Source organism: Amblyomma americanum, chromosome 5 (genome assembly GCF_052857255.1).
Source record: "Amblyomma americanum isolate KBUSLIRL-KWMA chromosome 5, ASM5285725v1, whole genome shotgun sequence".
Taxonomy (NCBI): Eukaryota; Metazoa; Arthropoda; class Arachnida; order Ixodida; family Ixodidae; genus Amblyomma; species Amblyomma americanum.
Genome location: NC_135501.1, coordinates 203,530,901 through 203,552,610, shown reverse-complemented (window position 1 = coordinate 203,552,610; position 21,710 = coordinate 203,530,901). Strand labels below are relative to the sequence as shown.

Here is a 21,710-nt window from a genome sequence, read left to right as displayed (position 1 = left end):
TACACAAGAGGGAAAGCTGGTGGCTTTTCATTTCGTTCACTATGGACACCCGAGGCATGCTTGGAAGACAGTAAGAAAAACCACGTTTCTCCTATTTTGTCACCATGCTTGTACTTGCGAGATTGGCCTGTGGCGGTGATACATGCATTTTAGTTTTTGCTCTTTTCTACCTTACATGAGCTCTGTTTTCAGTAAGAGTGGTGTTTTTTGTGCCTAGGAGCTGGTATCCTATCGATTTCTCCTCAGCGTCCCTTTAATAAACAAATTTTTTAGTTGGTGTTCCGAAAGCACCGACATGTGACTTTGTTTTCGGGAGGGGTTTCAGGGGGGTGAGGGGTGAATGCAAGGCACTTTTAAAGTTAGCAAAGAACTTCTGTGCCATGCAGTTGGGCAGACAAAGACTTGAGTGCACGGTGAATACATTGCAAGAGGGATACAAGAAGGCTTCAAAGTTGGTCTTTACCTGCCTTCCATGATATGGTGCCATTCAAGAGGTGCAGTGATTTCGGAAGCGCCGATTCAGTCTTCTGTCAGTGTCATCGTCCTTCATCTAGCCGCTTCTTTTTTTGTACAGACATAAGGGTTCACGCAGAGATAATAGCACTACCGTTCGAAAGGTTCCACTTATACTATACTGGCTAAAACGCCAGGCAGAAAATTGAGTATTTTTAATGGTTCGAAAAAGGCAGTGTCCTCCATTGTACCCAAAGACCACAAAATTAATTGTGAATTTTTTAAGTGCACTCAACTGCCTGCAGAATTGAGAACGTAAGTTAATAAGTGACTGAGACGATGTCTAGAGCTGAAACAAAACTGGCAGCAAATACCCAGCACGCTGATGTTCCTTTTCACAACAGCGCTTCTCGCCATTCAGATTTTCATGACGAAATTTTAATTTACAGCAATGTGAACACACTCCTGCATGGTGTGGTGCAATAGATGAAGGTAACTGCTTTGCGCTTTTTACTGCATTCAAACAAGAGATCTGGTTTGGGCTCAAACGGAGCCATTCTACGGCAAATACCCAAGCAATCAACGCCAACCAAGTTCTAAGGAAACATTTCAAATCTTACTTGGTTTCCTCATCAAGGTGCGAATGTGGGTGAGTAACTGCTGCAACTACACCTGCAACTCTCCCGCAATCACACCTTGATGACGAAACAGAGTAGGTTTCAAAACATAATGTTTTCATAGACAAAATTTTGACTGGTGTTCATGGCTCACTGAAATGTGAAAATTGAAAATTACATATATTCAATTCTTGGCACTACTTTTCTTCCGGCGAGCTTAGGCAGTAGATGTGTTTTAGGAAGATAAATTTCTTCATGCTCCAGCAATAAGTGGGGCTAAATATGTGTACAATATGTCACTTTATTCAGGAATAACACAAAAAAATGTTGGAGTACAGAACAAAACCACCCTTTCTGTGATGGCGACATGATGTGCACAGCAGTCGGGTTGTAAGCAATGACGAAGACATGGAATATGTAACCAGTGGTGTACCTTCAAAGTCAGCAAACAGAAACTGTATTTGCATACAAGTGAAAGCGCCACTGCACAAGTCAGAAGCTTGAGATCTAAAGCATTTATACTCTGCAGAAGCTACACCGGTCATTTGCTCCTGTTATGACACTACCAACCACAATGGGGTATGCCCAGCGGACAAGTTTCTGGAGGTGGCATTGAAGTCCTTCAGTGGCACACTGCAAGTTGTTTTTGTCATGCCGTCGGCAGTCGTGAGCAGAGCGTTTGACCGCCACAAGTGACACGACGCTAAGCTGGCTTCTGATACTCGACCAGTCAAGGAGCCAGCTTTTGATACATGGGCTCCTTGGGGTGTTTCGAAACTTGCTGAAGTGTATCACACTACACCGAGTGTCACTCCTACCCTGCCAGGCATCAGCAAGGGGCAAAAGACATGATAGATTACAAGATGAAATCGAAAATGTGGTGATAAATGACACTTCAATGCCACAGTGGTAAATAACTACTTTGTCAAGTTTATTCATTGCTTGCACCACAGTTGTCTGATACCATATCTGATACCAAGAAGCCCCCCACATTTTTCTAATCCATTTATCACCATCCTCTCTGGCATGCACTGTGGATGCTGTGCATCCAGCCATGGTGCCCATGACGCCATGTGCAAGCCTTGTTAGTGTGAGTGTGCTCAATTATTCCCTCTTACTCCCAGAAAGGAGAGAGTATGATGCGGGCACGAATGCAGCCACTATACAAAGCGGTTCGGTTTTAATGTAGCTAAACCGAGAATTCGTGCGAAAGCATGTGTTTAGCCTGGTTTGCTCGTGGTTTTGCTTTGCTGGGTCGTCCGCACGTCTCGCGACGATATTAGTTCGATAGCAGCGGTAGCACAGTGCTCTTGTTCAGTGGTGAGCGAAGCTGATCTGTTCACCGTGGGTTTGAATCCCAGCCGTGCCAATATTTATTTTATTTATTTATGGTTTGGCCAAGGTCACCCTCAAAGCCAAGCTTCACACAAACTCAGTAAGCTGGTTCGACCTCGTGTAGTATTAGTACTTTCGCATTAAAGGGGGCACTTGCTTTGGCAGTGATGCATGCCAACTACAAAGTGGAGCACACACCTCCCTTGCTGCCAATCACACTACACATCATGAAATGACTCCCACTGATAATTCACCGTGATGTCCTGAGGCAACCAGACAAACTTGAAACAAACGCATAGAGTCCAAAGAACTCCAGTGAGTGCTCAATCACTATCAGTTTGCATCAATTGCAGGACAAAGGACTCTCCTAATGCTCTCCAGCTGTCAATGCTGTGTGATAGCCACCGTCACCCTATTGTAGCAAACTCTCCATCTTATCTTTATACTTCAGCCATCTGCGGCAGTGTTCTCCTTCCCATGAAATCCACTCGCCACCCTAACAGATCGGTCCTCTGTTAGCTTCATTACATGTCCCAGTTCAATGTTCAGAGGAATCCCCCAAGGCAGCGTAGATTTGTAATACGGGAGAAATTACTCATTAACATCCACCCACAAAGCTCCAACAAAGATGTTTCTGTGGCAGCTGTATAGCTTTTTTTTGTAGCCGTATCGCTGCGCGCTGGTGAATGTTAATGAGTAATTTCTCCTCTATTACAGATCTACTCCACCCTGGGGGATTCCCTTAAACACATTGGACTAACACCGTTTCCACTTCAAGTTGTTAATTTGGCCTTGCCCTGCCATCTGCTAGCCTTCTTAGTTAGCTCAGTTGGTACAGCGGCTGCCCTGGACAGGCAGTGGCCTTAGGTTCGAACCCCGGACCAGGACGAATTTTTCTTCAACTTCGAAGTTTCTGTGAAACCTGTATACAACCTTTGTCTGTAAAGTTTCGAGACTGAATTACTTTCTTCTCTAGAAATGATTCCCCAAAACAAACGCTTGTGCGTATGTGTAGTGCCATCTCTTCGGGCTAACCTGAGCTATTTATATTAATTGCTATGGCAGCCCCTAGATGACATTAAACATAGAAAAATATGTTGTCACTAGTCAATTGCGTATTCTACTGTGAGTGAATGTGGAGAGATGGACGTCCACCTCGAACAGCATGTAAACATAAAATTCTGTGTGAAGCTTTGCAAGACAGCCACACAGACGTATGAGCTCCTTCGCGACGCTCGTGGCCGCGAGTTTTCGAGTGGCACAAGAGGTTCGTTTTGGGGAGAACGTCGGTGGAAGATGACGCAAGGCAAGGGCGTCGTTCAACCTCACGGAATAAAGACAACTGGGTTCGGATCAGGGAAATCGTACAGCAAGACCGTACCATTACAGTCCGCATGCTATCACATGATCTCGACATTAGGAAGACAACATGCCACCAAATTTTGCGTGAGAACTTGGAGAAACGAAAGCTGAATGCCAGACTTGTGTCACACTCCCTCACACAGGACCAGAAGGACACGCGGGCATCAGTGAGCGCTGATTTGCTCTCCGTGGCAGAGAAGGATGCTGCATTCGTCGACAGCATCATTGCTGAAGACGAAACATGGTGTTTTCAATACGAACCTCAAACAAAGAGGCAGAGCGCCGAATGGCAGTTCACAAGCTTTTCGGCGTCGAGAAAGGTGTGGTGACAGAAGACCAAAACAAAGACGATGCTGATAGTTTTTTTCGATGCCAGAGGTGTCGTACACCACGAGTTCGTCCCACAAGGGTAGACGGTGAATCAGGAATTTTGTATCCACGTGCTCCAACACATGCGTGATGCACTGGGACGCCGTCGCCCTGACTTTTGGGCATCTGGACAATGGAGCCTTCTCCACGATAGCGCAAGGCCGCACACTGCTCTGAGCGTGACAAATTTTCTCGCCAAGCACAGCATTACGTACTTCCCCATCTGCCACACTTGCCTGACCTCTCTCCATGTGATTTTTTCCTGTTTCCTCGTGTGAAGAGAGCCCTAAAAAGTCACCAGATGGGCAGCGTGGAGGCCATTCAAGATGCCACGACAAAGCAGCTGACAGACCTGCCAAAATAAGCGTTTTCCAACTTTTCCAAGACCTAAAGAAGCGTTGGAAGCTGTGTATAGACTGCAAGGGAGACTATTTCGAAGGGGTGATGCACAAATGGTTTCGATGTTAAACACATTTTTTTTAATGGACTCGCTCTCGGAACTTTACGGACAAACGTTGTATCTTTCCTTCGTAGCTGTAAGGATGTGCTTCGGTGGCTACTATTGAGTAATTACTGCCTTGTTATATGTCCCACCAAGGTCCATTTTTCCCTTAGGATTTCCACTATTATCACTCATCCACATTCTTTTTGTCTCTCAAGGTTAGCCCTATCATTTTTCTTTTCAAAGTACATTGTGCTGCACTCAATCTAACTTCAAGCCTTTTAGTCTGCTAGCGCTAAGGATTCTAATTTAAAAAAAGAAAAACCTGTTGTCAGTTTTTCTGAAGCCAGCTAGACCCGCAGAAATAAAGTAAATATACGGCCGCGACTGGATTTCGACTCCGTGGCAGCGCGAGCTTTGCTGGTCACTGCACGAAAGCACTATGCCATTGCTACAACCAATCACCCCTCGTGTTTAACTTCCACTTTCTCGCAACGGCATTGCATGTTGTCATCTTCAACTTCCATCTGTGTGCAGTGGATCCAGATCACACCGCTATCACAGTGCCCTTTTAAAGTGCGTTAAGTGGTCCCAAAAGTTTTACAGTGCGGTATCACTAAGGTCCCAAATCACTGATTTCACCGATCTCTGCCCGAAGCCTGACCGTGGAACCCTAACCTCAATAATAATAATTGGTTTTTGGGGGGGGAAAGGAAATGACGCAGTATCTGTCTCATATATCGTTGGACACCTGAACCGAGCCGTAAGGGAAGGGATATAGGCGGAAGTGAAAGAAGAAAGGAAGAGAGGTGTGCCGTAGTGGAGGGCTCCGGAATAATTTCGACCACCTGGGGATCTTTAACGTGCGCTGACATCGCACAGCACACGGGCGCCTTGCCGTTTTTCCTCCATAAAAACGCAGCCGCCGCGGTCGGGTTCGAACCCGGGAACTCCGGATCAGTAGTCGAGCGCCTTAACCACTGAGGCACCGCGGCGGGGCCTCAAACAGAAAGCGAAATGAAATGCGACATGCTAGCTCACATTTTTTTGCATCTGGCAAGGTAATCCAAATCAGCTGTAATATTTTTGTTTTAACTCGTGTTTCGGCACTATGGATGAGTACTGGCAGGACGGAACTGTTATACTTTCCTTCTGAGAGACATCGGTAAGCTGCTGCTCTCAACTTGAGAAAGTGCCTGCCTTATGTACTCCAACCTAACCGTATTCTTGTGACGATGCATTTTGCATTATCTAGACATGCGGTCATTAGTACTTGACCGATATATACCAGTGTTTCAGCAAACACTTTAAAAATTGGAGGACACTTAAGCTTCGCCTTTAAGAGTGGAACGGGACAGCGTGTTGCAGCACTGCCAGGGAGTCCACGGAACGCCATCCCCTGTTCGGCGCGACACCCTGCCCGTTTCGCTGTGCTAAGTGCGATGAAATGGATGCGCGGAGCGGCAAACCACATAGTGCAGAACCCGAGGGGGAGGGAGCGCGCGCGTAGGAGGGGGAGCGCCGGCTAGCCTCCCTCTACGCGGTGGCAGGACTAGCCTCCCAGCAGGGCTCAACTCTAGCCGGGCGCAGCCTTCCAAAGCGCTCCCGCGCTAGCCTTGCGGCCGCGCCCAACTCTACTCGTGCAACAACGGCGTAATGCCGTCGCGTTCTATCTGTTGGGGCAGCAGGGTACATTGTGAGGACGGTGATTTTTCACTCACGGCCAACACCACCAACACCGGCTTTTCTGCTACACGAGCTCCATAACGCTGTCGCGTTAAAATATTCATATAAATAGGCAGTTGGAAATAGAAATAAACTGTTTTCAGGAACAAACTGTCAGCCATGGCGGACATCAGTTACTCTACAAATCATCCTAATTAAGCATATAATGTAAGTTTACTTTTTAATAACACATACCGGTGGTTAGTGCCAATAGGAAGTTTGAAGCCATGGAAAAAAATGCTAATCAGTTTTTGAAGTGAAGAAAGAGTAATTTTCGAAAGCTCTGCAGCACAAGGAAATCTGGTGCAAATACAACATGCAAACTCATCACAGTGCCTATGGTGCCCAATTGAAACACATTCTTTTGCTTCATATTCCTCATATTCCTGTAGGACCTTCTAGTCCAAAAAAATCACCTTTTAGATGCATAGGCCAGCTGCCTGATAAGAGCTGTGCTGTCATGGTCCTGCAAGTGTTCCACTACATGGTGGAAACATCCTATCCCCTTGCTCTTTATGACTGGGTCGAGAAAACTCATGCAACGACAATTAGTGGTTCTTCTGTCTCACACGCGGGCAATTATTGTCGTAACAGTACTCCTAAGATATATTTTGACAGCAAAACACTGACATTGTCTGCATGTACAGGCAAACCACTCAGGCAATGCAGCAAACGACACAGTTCCCCATGCGCCGATCCTTCTTGGGAGTAGTCAATGGTGGCTGCGCCACACTGTGGCGTCAATTTTGTGAAAATCGTTAATAGTGTGAAAGATACACTGAGTGCAAACAATGTAGTAAATTTTGTTTTTTACTAAGAACTGAGCCGTGCAGATCTTGAGTTAGGCCCTTGAAATGAAAATTTATTCCACAGAAGAGAAATAAAGAAGACTTTCTTGGTACTTTTGAGGTGTTCTTAAATTTGCGATTTCAGCAGCAGAAAAATAAAACCATGAATGAAACTTTATATAAAGCCACAATGACGTGTGTTGAAAATTAAACGCTACTCTAGCGTCTGTCGCTCCAACACAATTCGAAAATAAAAAATATGTTGCGGGTTCTAACTTGTGGAAGGCGGAATAAAGGTAGACACAATAGTTACGAAAAAGAAGGCACACACGACAAGCCTGATGAAAATGAACAAGTCTCTACAAACCATGGCTTTTAATTTAAACAACAGGCCTGTCAGCAATCCCTGCTTTATATCTGTCAATGCTACTTCTGTGCGTCACCCCAAAAAGAATAGAGTGCCTACTGATCATTCAAACCATTCGCAAAACCGGTAACTGACCCCTTTTATCAGGAGTGCTTTGTGACAAGAGCTGTGCAACAGATTTCCAGACACTGGACAGCCCCCCTCGAAGTGCACTGTGTGGCCGAGCAGTTAATGTAAATCAAAGAGTTGACTTATACACTTCGGTGCCCAGTTGGCATGGTTGCTGAGCAAGGCAGATACACAAGTGGAGAAAGAGAGCCGCTTTACATACACAAGCTAACTTCACGAATACAGTTGCAACAAATTACAAGGAAATACAAAGCATCACAGTCTCTTACTCTGGTCTACATCTAAGCAGCGGGCTCAAATGTTTGCAGTGCGAAGACCGTGCTTCAGTAAAGTGCATGGTGTAATAGCATGAATCTGTCACGATACAAGCCACAGTAAGGTGAAGAGAATGTGCATACCAGTGAAGAACATTGGAGAATATTCATGAACAGATTTTTCAGCCTACGTCTCGTGCTAGGCCTCTAACATAACGACGTGATCAGAGCGATCACACTGCCATTGATTCTAGCAAGAATGTACCTTCATTTCGTGGTGCCAACTTTTCAACACATACATGATGCCCTGCAACACCAGACGGCTAATGCAGAACAGAAAAAGTCCCTGTGTACTGGATCTGCACACTACTCCCGCAAAGGTCACAAAGTTTCCCCTTGCTGCAGAAACTCATCACGGCTGTTTTTTTTTTTGTCAGTTCGATAGCACAGGCTGAGCTAGAAGCGCGAGTCACTTGTCGGCACTTCATCGAGGTTGAGAAGGGCTGAGCGTCGTTTTTCCCGACCTCAGTGGCCTCCTCCTTGACACATCATCTGCTGCCCTACCTCTGCTGCCGCAAACCCGCTTCCGACTGGTCTCTGCGTCGTGCGACGCTACAGTGTTGTGCCGGCGCTTGCTGCTCGATGCCGTGGTGCTCTCATGCACGAAACCGCCCTTCGCTGTGCCTCGTGGCTGCACTGTCCTGTGAGCTGCGTCAGTGCTGGAGGAATGGTGGCCAAATTCACCGCTGCTTCCTCCTCTTGCCCCACCGGCGTTGTTGTGGTGGTGGCTGTTGTTGTTGATGACCTGTTCCCGAAGCCGGCTCACTTCTTCCAAAACATCGGCAAACTCGCGGTGCTGTTCGAGGAGTTTGCGGTTCATCTCGTTGAGCTTGCCTTCCTGCTCCGCAAGGCGGCTGCCTTGCTCTGCCACCAGCTGTGCCTGGTCGTGTGCCCGTTTCTCCTGGTCGCACAGCTTCTTGGCCTGGACTGTCAGCTGCACATTTGCGAGTGAAAGGCAGTAGGAAAGAAGAGATTAAATTTCTGCAACAAAACAACGCTCACAAAAATTGCAGCTTTAATTACAAATCTCACTTGCATAAAAGGCACTGAAGTGTGCACAGTGCTATGGTCATACGAAGCACTGATGCAAAACTTGTGCTGGAATAAAGGAATGTTTAGTTTGACTTTCACCTCGCGTGGTATCAAGAAATGTGGAATGAAAACTGGCAGGGTTACAATGCTCCAAGATGGCAATTTTACAAGATGCAAACACTTACAATACACACTTCCAACGAACCAGATGATCAAAATATGTAAAATACATCTAATTATCAATCTAATTATATATCTAATTATCAATGAAGAAAAAGACTGCTTCATTCAAATTAGAATGGCTTCAGATGTCACGCCTTTTACCTGTTATCCCAGGCGAGCGAAGCAAGCTTTAAATTAAAACTGCTGACCATAATTACATGAATATAACGCAACCATGAGTATAACACAAGAAACAAAGACTGGGCACAAACTTATGGAAGCAATAAATACATCGATATTATTCGAGAGACAGCCAGCACTGAGTGCAACAAAGCCTCCAGTGCGTTATATTGCACACAGTCTCTTGCGCATCAGCAGCCGTCATCATTACTGCGCTGCTCCTTAAATGTTTTGTGCTGCCCAGACCAATGCTCGCTCGCCTTTCTTTGCTTTCCCTACACACTCAACTCTCTTTCTGAATGGCCCTCACTACCTTCTTTCCACATTCATAGCACCCTTTTCTTTCCCCGTGCATACCACCCTAAAGGCCATTGAAAAGTTGACTTCTAGCAGCTACCTTGAGGAGCAGCGAGAAAAAAAAAAAAAGTTGCGTTATATTCGTATCTTGGTTCCAAATATAGGTAACATGATATTGTGGCGGATGGAAAGGTGCCTGGTGCACCTGCACCTGCGTGGTGCACTAGGTGCACAGCATTTGTGCACCTGGTGCAGAAATGTTGTCGCACAAAATGCAGCAATTAAATTAGATGTAACTGCAAATTTCGTTCTCACTCATAGTGAGCATAATTTACTACACCTGCAAGACCTACCAGGCGTTACATACCAGGCATGGCGGGATCATGTAGTAGTAGCAGTAGTATCCATGTTGTGGACTAGCTAGTATATTTTGTCTACAGTTCTTTTAATTCTGCTTATGAACAAAAATGCGGAACCCTTTCACTGTCCTCTTTTTATCCCTTCATTTTTCATTTTATTTTATTTTCTCTATTTTGTTGTTTCCGTTTTCTTTTTAGTTCTTTGTATTTTTGTAGCGCTACATTATGGTAGCATTTCGAGCCTTCAGCGTGGCGGTGCCGTGGCTGCACCACCACGCTGTCACGAGGTTGGTCACGTGGTTGTGGAGCAGCTGCTGGCGGCGCGGCGCCGTGGCTGATCACGTGGTTCGTCACTTGGTTGGTCACGTGACTAAGTTCCACTTGGCCAGCTGTAGCTATCACATCACTCCAGGCTTAACCAAATCTAAACCACTGCCAATTTTTTTATTTTTCAATTCCTGGTTTTTTATTTCATTACATATATGTCACTTAAGAACTGTTGCTTCGTCAACTTTTACATTTTTGTTTTATTACCACACAGCTTACGACTGACAGTTTATGCAGACAACTTCCATCCATGCCACTCATGAGCCAAGAAAGGCTTACGCCTTAAAAATTAAAATATTTGCACTCTATTTTTCTTTATTATTTAAGCCTTCGTGTAAAATTTCAGAACATATTTTACCTTTGGGTAGAGGGCAGGAGGTGAAATCAAACCGACCTAACCACCACTCAAATGCCACATTAGTCAGCACCACCGTGTAAGAGTAGGCTAGGTGAGCGAACGGCAAGGAAGAGTTGCCGCTCCGCGCTGAGAGGATAGTGCAGTAGTTGGCCGGCAGTTCAAGAGAGGGTGCACCAAACTGCTGCCCGGGAGCATATACAGGAACACTACTGCCCACTAGGGAGCTGCCATGCGCGCGCGCTTCATATTGCCCGTGTAGGGGCTGTTACGTGCCTTTTCCCGTCGGGATATCGCTTTTGTGTGAGTCGTGTTTATTGCTGTAGAGTCACTGTTTTGAAGCTTGTTCTTCGATTTCACCCTACACTGATGCACTGGTGACATGGGGAAGTGCTTCGTGCCTTTTTGTAAGACTGCCTACAAGTCTTGTGCACACACACACACAGATGCATGTCTTCGCAGATGCACCTCACCTCTTCAAGTGCATACGCAATCGTCTGTATGACAAAAAAAAGTTGAAAAAAGTTGAAAGGTGGAAAGCTCAATAAATGGTCTTGCTACGACGCCCTGTTCGTAGCAGACACCAAGAACGCAGCTGAGCTAAGAGTGTGCCCAAAATTGAGTTACAACCATGTTAATTCTTCTAACATGCTTAAAATGAGAGCAAAACTGGCAACCAAAATTTTCAGCAATTCCGTAGCAAAAGAAAATTTACTTTGCGCACGTAGAGGAGCACCTCGGCTGTTTAATGTCAAGCCTACCGTAGAGTTTACAATCTTTATGAACACTTTTATTTGATGCCTTGAACCAGCGCTTTCCAGAAGAAGGCCTGGCTATAGACTGCAATGAAAGTTTTTGAGAGTGCCTCTGATTGGCTTGACAAATGGGAGGAAGAAGTTGCAAAAGGAGAAATTCCTCAAGATCTCTTCCTAAGCCGGTCAACTGCGGAAGGATTAAGGGTGACGCTCAAATCTGCTCGTGAGCTGTCAATCTACCTGTTGACAAAGTCCGATTTCAGGTATGTCTTGACGGGAAAAATGAATCGGGACACGTTGGAATGTTTTTTTGGTGTTATTCGACAAGCGGGTGGCCAAAACAAACATCCAACTTTCTAGCAACTGTACCGTATGCTGCCTCTTCACTCCTTCCTGAAGCCACCACGGTTTGATAACTGTTCAGCTTCCGAGAAAGAACAGTACGGCATTGTGACTTTGGCTGACTTTAAGAACGCACATAACATTTCAGCATCAAAGGAACTAAACAAGCTGGATCAACTGAAAGAGAGGCTTGATGGCATAATCGATGAAGGGAGCTGGGAGTGTGATGAAGTGTTTGAGTATGATAATAATGATGCAAGTGTTGTTGAGTGTATAATTTATTATGTTGCAGGGTTTGTCTTCAGGAAAATTTTCAATCGGACCTCCTGCACTACGTGCAAGAAAGCGTTAGAGGGTCAGAAAAGCTTGTCAAAGGTGCCAGAAGCTGAGCTTGTTAACTGCAAAACAAGGGGCAGACTCGCGCATCCTAACATGCACCTCGACCAGCTTTTTATGGAAGCTGGAGAACATTTGTCTAAATACGCAAATCTGAGACATGCCTACGATAAAACAATTGATGCTGTACTAGAGAAGTTCACTTTCACTTGTACTATCCACAGAGAGGATATGCCCGCCGAGCTACTCCATTATAATATAATCCCTCGTATGCGTCAGTACTGCCGTCAAATGAAATGCAAGCACTTTGAAAAAGGCAAGGACTTGCGTAAAATGTCTAAACTTCTATGACCACAAGGAGCCGAGCTGAGTGTACTATTTGTTATTTTGATTGTATACACAACAGTGGAATGTAGGTGTCCCGTGCGTAATCCAGGTTTGCAGTGATTACTTTTTGCTTCATGTATGAAATAAACACATAAGGTTCTATACCTGGACTACAAGTTTCTTTGGACTGCGGAAAACACCCACTCATCATCCTCACAGAAATCGCATGCAGTTCTCGCGTAACCGCACTAAGGCATGTGTTCAGTCGCTTTCACACACAGACATTCATTTCCCCATCGGCGGAATGTAGCCGCAGGATTCCCAAATGCGACTGCTAACTTGATGTGCCCTACCACCTCATTCTTGAGATTCTTGAGTGAGAAGTAAACTCCTTCCATGTTATTACAGAGAAAAGTTGCAAACTATTGTAACATTGGCTTGCTTGGTTCCCACTCCACCAAAGCTTCTCCGTAGCGTTATCTGTTGTCTTGCGCGAACATCTATAAGGGGCTTGGCTTGATCTGTGGACAACTTTTTCAAAGAGTTAACGATGATTCACAGTATAACAAATGCCTAAAAAATCAGCTGATGACCGCAGGTTTTTCTGCAGCTGCATACGGAGACGCTGTGCTAGAGCCACAAACGGCGCCGCTACGAGCGCAAGTTGGAAGTGCCATCAGTCGGGCGAGAGGGAAGCACAATAGTATAGTGCAAGGGCTGGCGGCAGCATTCGCTCACATGAGCTTTGGCTTTCACCGTGGTCAGCACTAACAGACTTACAAGACCAGCATCCTAGATTGCAATTTGTCGCAACACTCAGAGCATATGGTACGCTATTTACAGTGCTGCATCTTTAGCATACAACGCTTGCTTGTAACAAGATAAGAGATTTTAAAAGGTACAATGAAGCAACAGGAAACACAGACCAGTACCATCCAAGTATTGCAAGTAAGATGTTACCCTCTGTACCTCAGTTGCAGAGATGAAGATTATCTGTCCAAGCCCACATACGTACTTAACGGCTCGTATCCGTCTCTATGCGATGGAAACAAAACTACACAAACCCTAAATGCATGGACTCATGACAACTGGATCCCAGCCCTCTGTGTTCGTCATCATCGCCTGATTTTAAAGATTAGGGAAAGCAAAATAACACGGGGTGTTCTGTGACCTCTCGCTTCTCCCCGCACCCTCTGCAAACAATGCTTCCTTCTGACATAGGCCATTTCCTTACCTTGGACTTGCACTCTGTGAGCGACTTGCGAAGGCTCAAATTGCTTGCCCGCAGTTGCTTGAGCTCCTCGGTGAAACCCGAGTGGGCTGTTGTTACATGCACACATGGCTTCTGCACTCGTCCCAGGATGGAGGTGGCCGTTGCTGTTGTGACGAGGAAACAAGAGGCCATGAGTGGCACTAATTCATTATTCCATTCCACCTTTTAGATTTGCTTGTGCCACTATCACGCAGCAAGAATGTAAAAATGCGAACCCCTCCACACGCTCTAGTGTGAGCAAATGGCACCACCGGTACCACCTACGTGAAAAGCTGTTGCTTTGGGTCACCGATGTTGCAGAAGCAGATCTCCAATTCTGATCGAATCAGGCAAGTATGTCATTTGAACGCAGTAATCAAACAGAAAAGCTGTCATAAGCCATTTCTAAGTCAAATTTCAGTGGAAATAAGCGGGCGGTTTGACTGAGAGAAATACTTGACGGGGCACGTTTAGTATTGCAGCAATCAGTATCTCTATCACACACACGCATGCACTTGCACATAGAAAAAGTGTTAGTGGAGGCACGTCAATGCCAGGTGGCATGACGTGTAAGCTTTCAACAGTGGGCTATACTAAGAGAATGCCAAACATTCCACCACGCACTTTTCAAAGCACCTGCACATACATTCCATGATTCGCCTAGCAGTGATTTGTGGTAGATAGCACCCTGAACATAAGCTAGATAAGATCAGGAACTAAAGTACAAATTACCAATTCCATTTGGTTTAAAAAAACGTGTGCTTCATAAGGCCTGTCAAGTAGCAGCCACGTCAGGGTGACTCGGCTAAACAAGTACTGCCGGTATAACAGTAATATGAAAAGCTGTGTTGGTTGGGTTGGATTCATGATGGATGCAGTGCTAAGGTGAGAACATGAAAAGGACCGCAGGCTTGTGTCATGTCGTCCTTCTCGCGTCCTCGTCCTTCGCGCTACTTCCACCATGAAAATATTGTAGCGGGGAAGAATATATTTACAAGTATTTACAGGGAGAAAGATAATGGCAGCCGGGAGAGCTGCGAGCAGCGCCAAGTGGACCGAGAGAGATCTTAATCGTCATCTTCGTCGGTCTTCGACTCGTGGAATACGTTACTGCAATACTAATCACGATAGCGACAAAAACCAGAGGCTCCCTTAATACAAGTTTTACTGAGCTACTGGAGACAGTTGCAATAAATACTCATGCAGAAACTACATTGCTGTTCTCAAACCTTGACTCTATACTAGTGGTCGTTATCATTAACAATTGTCGGCTCCTGTATGTATGCTGAAGAAACGTGTCGGTACAATTCAATGATCTCACTGAATTGGTTTCTCCATTTATCTTTGTATACAGTATATGAACCCCTCTCTCCCTCCTTGAACCAATTCATCTGTGCCCTTCTAAGTACACACAAGACACTCTCTATGAACAAGTTTCAACAAATCACTTGTGCCCACTCATTTGTATGAGGTGCTTGCTCTTGACGACAGTAAAGGGGCATTCACACGGGCGATGTGATCCCTTTCCAAGCGACGGCGACTGCATGCAAGTCACGCCTTTGAGAGTGCTCTCGTCGACACAGCTTCCGGTTTTGATCCGGCGGCCACCGCCGACCGAGGAGGTGACCGTTCATTCGGCCGGTACGTTCAGTCCCTGTCTCTCCAGGAGATGTGGCCTTCGGTGGCATGCGTGGAATGCAGTCCGCTGCAGTCTTTCTTTTTTGTCTGTTCACCCTCTGGGTTTCTTTTCTCTCTTATCTCCCTTCCTTTCGCACATCTATTCTGTTTCCCTCTTCGTATATTTTTTTTCACCTCCAGTGTCTGGACACCAACATAACCCCACCAAAGGGAACTGGTTCGGCCCCTCCCTTCCTTCCTGACCATTCCCTCTCGGCCTCCAAAGCTCAGCCGCTTTCGCTCGTCCCTTCAGCGGCTCCCTGCTGCCCATGTGAGTCGTTAATCCAAGAGCAGGGGGGGACTTTGGCAGATCGGTGACGTCACTCATCTCCTATCCACATCCATCCGTGCCAATTTTCCCCGTGTGAATACCACTTTAAGCGGAGCAGGACGTCAAGAAGTCCTGGCAATAAGAAGGGGTTTAAAACACACAACAAAGGCTGACAAGTGCGAAAAATGACCAAAGGCAAGAAGAGGGATCACCCCACCTAGCTCAGAGCTGCGCGGCACGGTTGCGCTGCCAGCGCATGGCCCGTGGTGGCCGGCACCCAGGAATCCCAGGCTGGGCTTCATGGGACCCACGTGGAGCTTGAGGCCCGGTGCTATGCGCTCGTCGAAGTGCTCCATGGCCATGGATGAGATGTCACGCAGCTCTTGGAGGATTTCATGCGCCCGCGGCGGTGTGCTGGTGCAGCCATTGCCCGCGCCTTGCACCAGCCGCAGCACCCGGAAGATCTCGTCTATCACCTGCACCACAAGATGCCGCCGGGAGAAGGTTCTGGCAAAAACAAACTTGGCTGGTACCTTTCACGTGACATGAGGTCCAGTGCCAAGTACGGCTGCAGCCAAGGGCTTCCCTTGATGTCATAGCAGATTTTTTTTTTTGTATTACCAGAAGAGAAAAAGTGGGTAGGAAAAAGTTGAGATAAAATGCTACAATTTTGTACACTTAGCTTTGGGAGCATTACTAATATGCAAATAAATGTTTACCGAAGTCCATCCAAAAATAAGAAAGCTTGTGCTGAAAGCTGCATCCCCCATCACAAGTCACTTTCTTCTGTCACTGTCGGTAATATGTCAGAATTATGAGGTATCAGGTTGAAGGTGACAGGACATGTCCATGCCAACAAGTACCTTTTGCAGTGTTTGATTCCACCTCCAAAGCCAAAAGAAATACTGAAATCAATATTCCAGACCACAGTTGCAGCTTGCACAAATGGACCTCCTAGAAGTCATATGTGTCGCATAAAAACAGAGGCCATTTCTCCATGCATACTTCACTTGGCTGCAGGGCTACACATTGCCTCACAAGCAGGCAATAATAAACTGCCTGTCCATGTTGTTTTTATATCACCTTTTGGCTGTCCATTCACAAAGCTGCAAACAACTGAAGTTAATTATACAAAACCAGCTATCTTAATGTGCCCCGCACAACAAATAAATTTTGCCTCTGGTCCGGATGGCACCTGAAAAAACAGCACCAGTGCATTTAAAATGGTGCAGCTTGCACTTTGATCCACTTTTCTCAAGAGCTTCCTCGCCTATTTCATTTTCAATAACAAGCTGTTTATATTTATGGGATGTAACATCCACGGATGTAACATCCCAAAGTGACTGTCTATAAGGGAGCAGACTGGGCATGTTGGTGATTCATAATGGAAATGTACAGCGCAAATACAGACAAGGACACAAGAAAGAATGACATGGAACACACGAGCGCTGTGTGTTCCATGCCATTCTTTCTTGTGTCCTTGTCTGTATTTGCACTGTACATTTCCATTATGTCTATAAGGGACACCACAGTGGAGGGTTCCTGGATTATTTAGACCATCTGGGGTTCTTTGACGTGCACCGACATCGCATAATACACGGGTCTCTAGCATTTAACCTCCATTGAAATGCAACCGCCGAAGCTGGGCTATCAACCCGAGTCTTTCGGCTTTGCAGCTGAGCCCCATAACTACTGAGCCATAACCATAACTTTTTTTCCACCGGAGGTTGCATCGATAACCGATCACAACCTGTTATGCTCATCATTGGAGCTGAAATTTGAGTTTTTAATTTTACCATGTGACATCGTGAGGAGCAAAGCAGGACAGGACAGAGGCAGGCATCAACAAAGGGAACCGCCCTGTGTTGTCGCCTCTGTTTTGTCGGTCTGTCCGTGGCCTACAACCATGTCCTTCTAAGTTACCACGTGACCCTGTTTTTAGTCTCTTGTCAAGAGCTTCTTTCTTTTTTTGTTATATTTTGCTCTTTCATATTGGCTCCTGTTTTGATGGAGAATTCTTGTGGTGGTGTGTGGTACGTGAGATTAAACATCCCGAAGCAACTTGGGCTATGAGGGAAGCTGCAGTAGAGGGCTCTGAATGAATTTAGGCCACCTTCGGATCTTTTGTGCGCACTGACCTCGCACAACACATGGGCATTTTTGCATCTTTCCTCGTTCAAAATGTGGCCCCTGCAGCTAGGTTCGAACCCTTGTGTCTGTTCTTTGCCGCTTTGACAGACAAATATATAAAAACAAAAGAAAACTGCCAAAGCGTCCCTGAGAATAGAGGGTGCCCGCGGCTCCTCCTACAAAGGAGCCTGCCTGACGGACAGACAGGCACTGCAAACCGAGATGAGATTGCGGCACAGAGGAATCCGCCTGGCAGGAAAAGATTGTAAACTGAGACAGTGGCAGAAGGCCTTCCATACACCCTCTCCCCACGGACGTAGCTCGAATGCACACAGCGTGTGCATAGGATCCGGCAGCAGCCAACTCTGCCTAACTTTTTCCACAGTCGAACTGCATGGAGAGCCACTAGACATCGAATTTCGCAGCTAAATGCGTCAGTATCATATCCTGATCATTTCTTAATTGATAAGCTAGTAAAAATATGTCAGGTGAAAGTAAATTTTCAGTTTCAAGAAAAGCTAAGCTTGACTTTTTGCAGTGTTAAATCTGCACCACCTCTTTTATAACTTAAACCATCACTACAACTTTTTCCAATTTTTTTTCCTACCACACAGAGTTCTTCTTTCCACACTTTATTTAATTATTTACAATATTGCTAGCCCAAAGGTAAGGGCCGTGGCATGGTGGGACTGAAATCACTAAATATCGAAATATGAAGTAAAACAATAAATGGAAAAAAAAGGGCACAGTATATGTAATGGCAAGCACAAAATGTAAACAGTGCATTAAAAGTAATAAATTAAAATGAACGGAGTCCACATTCTATGTTCAATGAGTGTCCGAAGTTCATCCACATCGTCCAATTATACCCACATGCTATCAAGGCCGTTCTACTCAACTACAGAGCGAGGAAAGAATGAATATTTAAACACATTGTTTTTTGTTTGGAAAGGAAGCAAAGTAAACGGATTTCTGTGCCTTGTAGTGTAACCAGAAGAAAATTTCACATACTCATGAGTGTTCTTCAATTTACCTTTCACCACTTTAAACAGAAAACGTAAGCGCACAATCTTATTCCTATATGATAGCCCCCTCAAACCAGCCCTACCGCAGAGTTCAGTAACGGACGTAATGCCATATTGGTTGAAGATAAATCTAATTGCTTTCTTTCGCACTCTTTCCATTTTATCGATATCAACAGGAGTAAATGGATCCCATATTATATTGCCGTACTCAAGAAGAGGTAATACGAGAGTGCATGTTCGACAACTCCTGTGGCAGTAGCCTGTTGGCGGAGGCCCACTGCAGGGTGCTACGCAAGCGTGTGCGGCGCGCCAAGTTCACGAGCGACCTCTGCACTACTTGCTCCATCTGTGGGGTGGCATAGGAGACAATCGGTCATGTGATCCTGGAATGCACTGGTCTCGTGCCTCTGTCAGGTGCACCGGCACTGCCCACAGCCCTTGGTTTTGGTGAGGCCGATGCTACCGCAACCGAGAAAACCAAGCGCCGTCTTCAGGAGTGGTGGCGGAAAGAAGCGGCACATAGCTGTGGCCAGGGAGTGGCTGAAACCACTGATCTGCAACAGCTGATCCGCGATCAACTATGAAAAGTGACTTCTGCTTTTTTTTGTTTTTATGATCTGTTTTTGGTTCCACTGCACCCAACGGTTGTGGTGACCAGTTATGAACGGTACAGCCATTATCACCATCAAGTACATGCACCACCCTGTTGAAGGCATCAACTTTTTCTCTTTTTTTTTGTGAACAGGCAGTGCAAATGTGGATGCCAAATGTCCTGTTTTAACAAGACAGGTAGCAAATTGGCTTCTGTGCAAAGCCTGGGCACTAATTAGGCAGGGACCTGTGCTTCCCTAAATTCGCTAAGGGCAAAGATGCCAGCCCCACAGAGACAGGCAGAAGAATTAAGCCCATCACCTTGCCAGGGATGAAGCAACACAAGCTCATGTCCATGTACTTCATGAAGGTCATGCTGAGCAGGGACAGCCGGGTCTCGATGCTGGTGAGAATCTCACAGTGGCGGGCAAGTGGGTGCGTCCGGCGCTCAGACTCTCGCCGGGGAAGCTGTTTCTTGACAGCCTTGAGGCACTGGGCGTGGAACCGCTCAGCACGGAAGAAGCCCTGGTTCAGCAGCCTCTGGCAGCACGTGTTGAAGTGGCGGCTAACCTGTGTGTGGAGACGGCAACATGCCAAGCGATAAGTTGGAGGCTGAATGTTGAGATGCCCACAAGCAGCATTCACCTCCTCGATCGTGACGTTACCGACACAGCTGTGCCAGAGATATGATTCCATTTTGCACAAAATGCAATGCAATGCCAAGTCACTGGGGGGCCGTGCTGAGCTGGTCATGTAGAGGTGTTCTCACAATGATGCATTCAAGAACCTCTGAGCCTGCCCTGTTTTCCTTTTTTTTTGCCATGAGCAGTTGCCCCAAACTTATAATAAGGCAAGTACCCATATTAACGAAGACACCAGATGTTTGCACACTTGTAATGGAGGAAGCCTGTTAAGCGTGCCAGTTTTATGTGCATATTAATGCACAAAAAGTGTAATGGAGATATGACGACACATACATCATTTCTTCACACATGTCACATAGGTGCGAAATTCCTGACAACAAAAAAAGCAACTAATGCGCCTTGTCTTTCTCCCAGGTTTTGTTAGATGTGCTTTAAACAGCAGGCAGCATGTGCTAAAGGCACATATGTTAGTCACAAGAAGAAATTTTTTATTTAACGCTAAAACATGACATTTGCAGTCCTGCAACTCGATGGATGAATCATGCTCATGAGTAACGCTCTTGAAAACATGGCACTGCGTCCAGCACAGCGCTGGCAGATGCTTTACAAGAAAACTTGCATTCGGCAGTATTCTGAAGCCGCACACTAGGCACTGTATTCCAGTCTAATACTCGATGTTATTGTTACCATGGGCAACAAAATTTGGGCGATTTCAACATTTTGACGATATCATGCTTGCTTACACGAGGCAGAAAAACAGCATTAAGATAACGATAACTAACGTCAAGGCCACATGCTAACCATTTACGGCAGGATCGAAGCAGTATTGCAGACACCGGGCCTCTCGGCAAAGGTCAGCAGATGCAGCGTGGCCGAAAAGCGGCCATAACCACAGCGAAAAATTTGTCAGCAAACCACGCCCGACAAAACAGCAAACGAAATGTGTAGATTTCAAACCCAGCAGCCGCCAGTGATGAGCGCAGTGTGAAGAACGCCGACGCGAACATTCCACGTAGACTACGCGGCACGGTCGCAACCAAGCTCCTCGCCTTAGAGAAACAAAAACATACCACAACTACCGTACCAGCGCTTTGGAGAAAATCCGAGCGTTCGGGAACCCCCTGCTCACCCTTCGGTAGATGCTGATTTCGTCGTAGGACAGATAACTGAGGATGTTCTCCATGATCTCGACGGGCAGACCCTCCACGGTGAGCACATCGTCCCGGCGGTAAGGTTCTAGCTCCATCTTGGCCTGCTCGCGATGCGTTGACTCTCGCAGTGCCGGACGTCGACGACCGAAGCTTCCGTTTTTTTTGTTTTTGTTTTTCTCTTTTTCTCTCGCGACTAACTAGGTTGTTTACTTCATGTACCAGGCAGTGAGGCAGGCGGTGCAGCCGGTTCCGATTTGGACCGCGAGGTTCCACGGGCGCGAGTATCGCTTGCAGGGAGAGCGTCGCTCGCGAATCTTCGCACTGACGCTGCTCGGTTGCACGCCCCGCTAGACCCCACCAGCCTGGAGCGACAGGCTGCCCGAAACCGAGGAGGACAGATTCAGATGAGGAAAAAAGAAACAAAATAAAATCAAATAAAGCATCACGTGACAAAGACGGAAGCCGAGTTGGAAAGCGAGTCGCAATAAGACAGAACGCCAAAAAGAAGCCAAAATAACGAGAACTTTATATTACCGAATAGAAAATCAAATTGTTTTAAATGCATGTGCAGCAAACCTCAATGAGCTTATTTTATG

General features: G+C 46.1%; 1 protein-coding gene across 1 annotated transcript; it reads right to left on the bottom strand.

Moving 5' to 3' along the window:
* Nucleotides 1–1,353: 1,353 nt before the first annotated feature.
* On the bottom strand, nt 1,354–21,541 carry pall (F-box protein pallbearer). Its single transcript, XM_077666565.1, has 5 exons — nt 21,093–21,541; nt 19,641–19,889; nt 15,791–16,049; nt 13,608–13,750; nt 1,354–8,835 (listed from the first exon to the last, which is right to left on the bottom strand). The coding sequence occupies exons 1-5, from the start codon at nt 21,207–21,209 to the stop codon at nt 8,326–8,328; spliced, it is 1,278 nt and encodes a 425-aa protein (XP_077522691.1). The 5' UTR covers nt 21,210–21,541; the 3' UTR covers nt 1,354–8,325.
* Between the last annotated feature and the right edge of the window lie 169 nt (nt 21,542–21,710).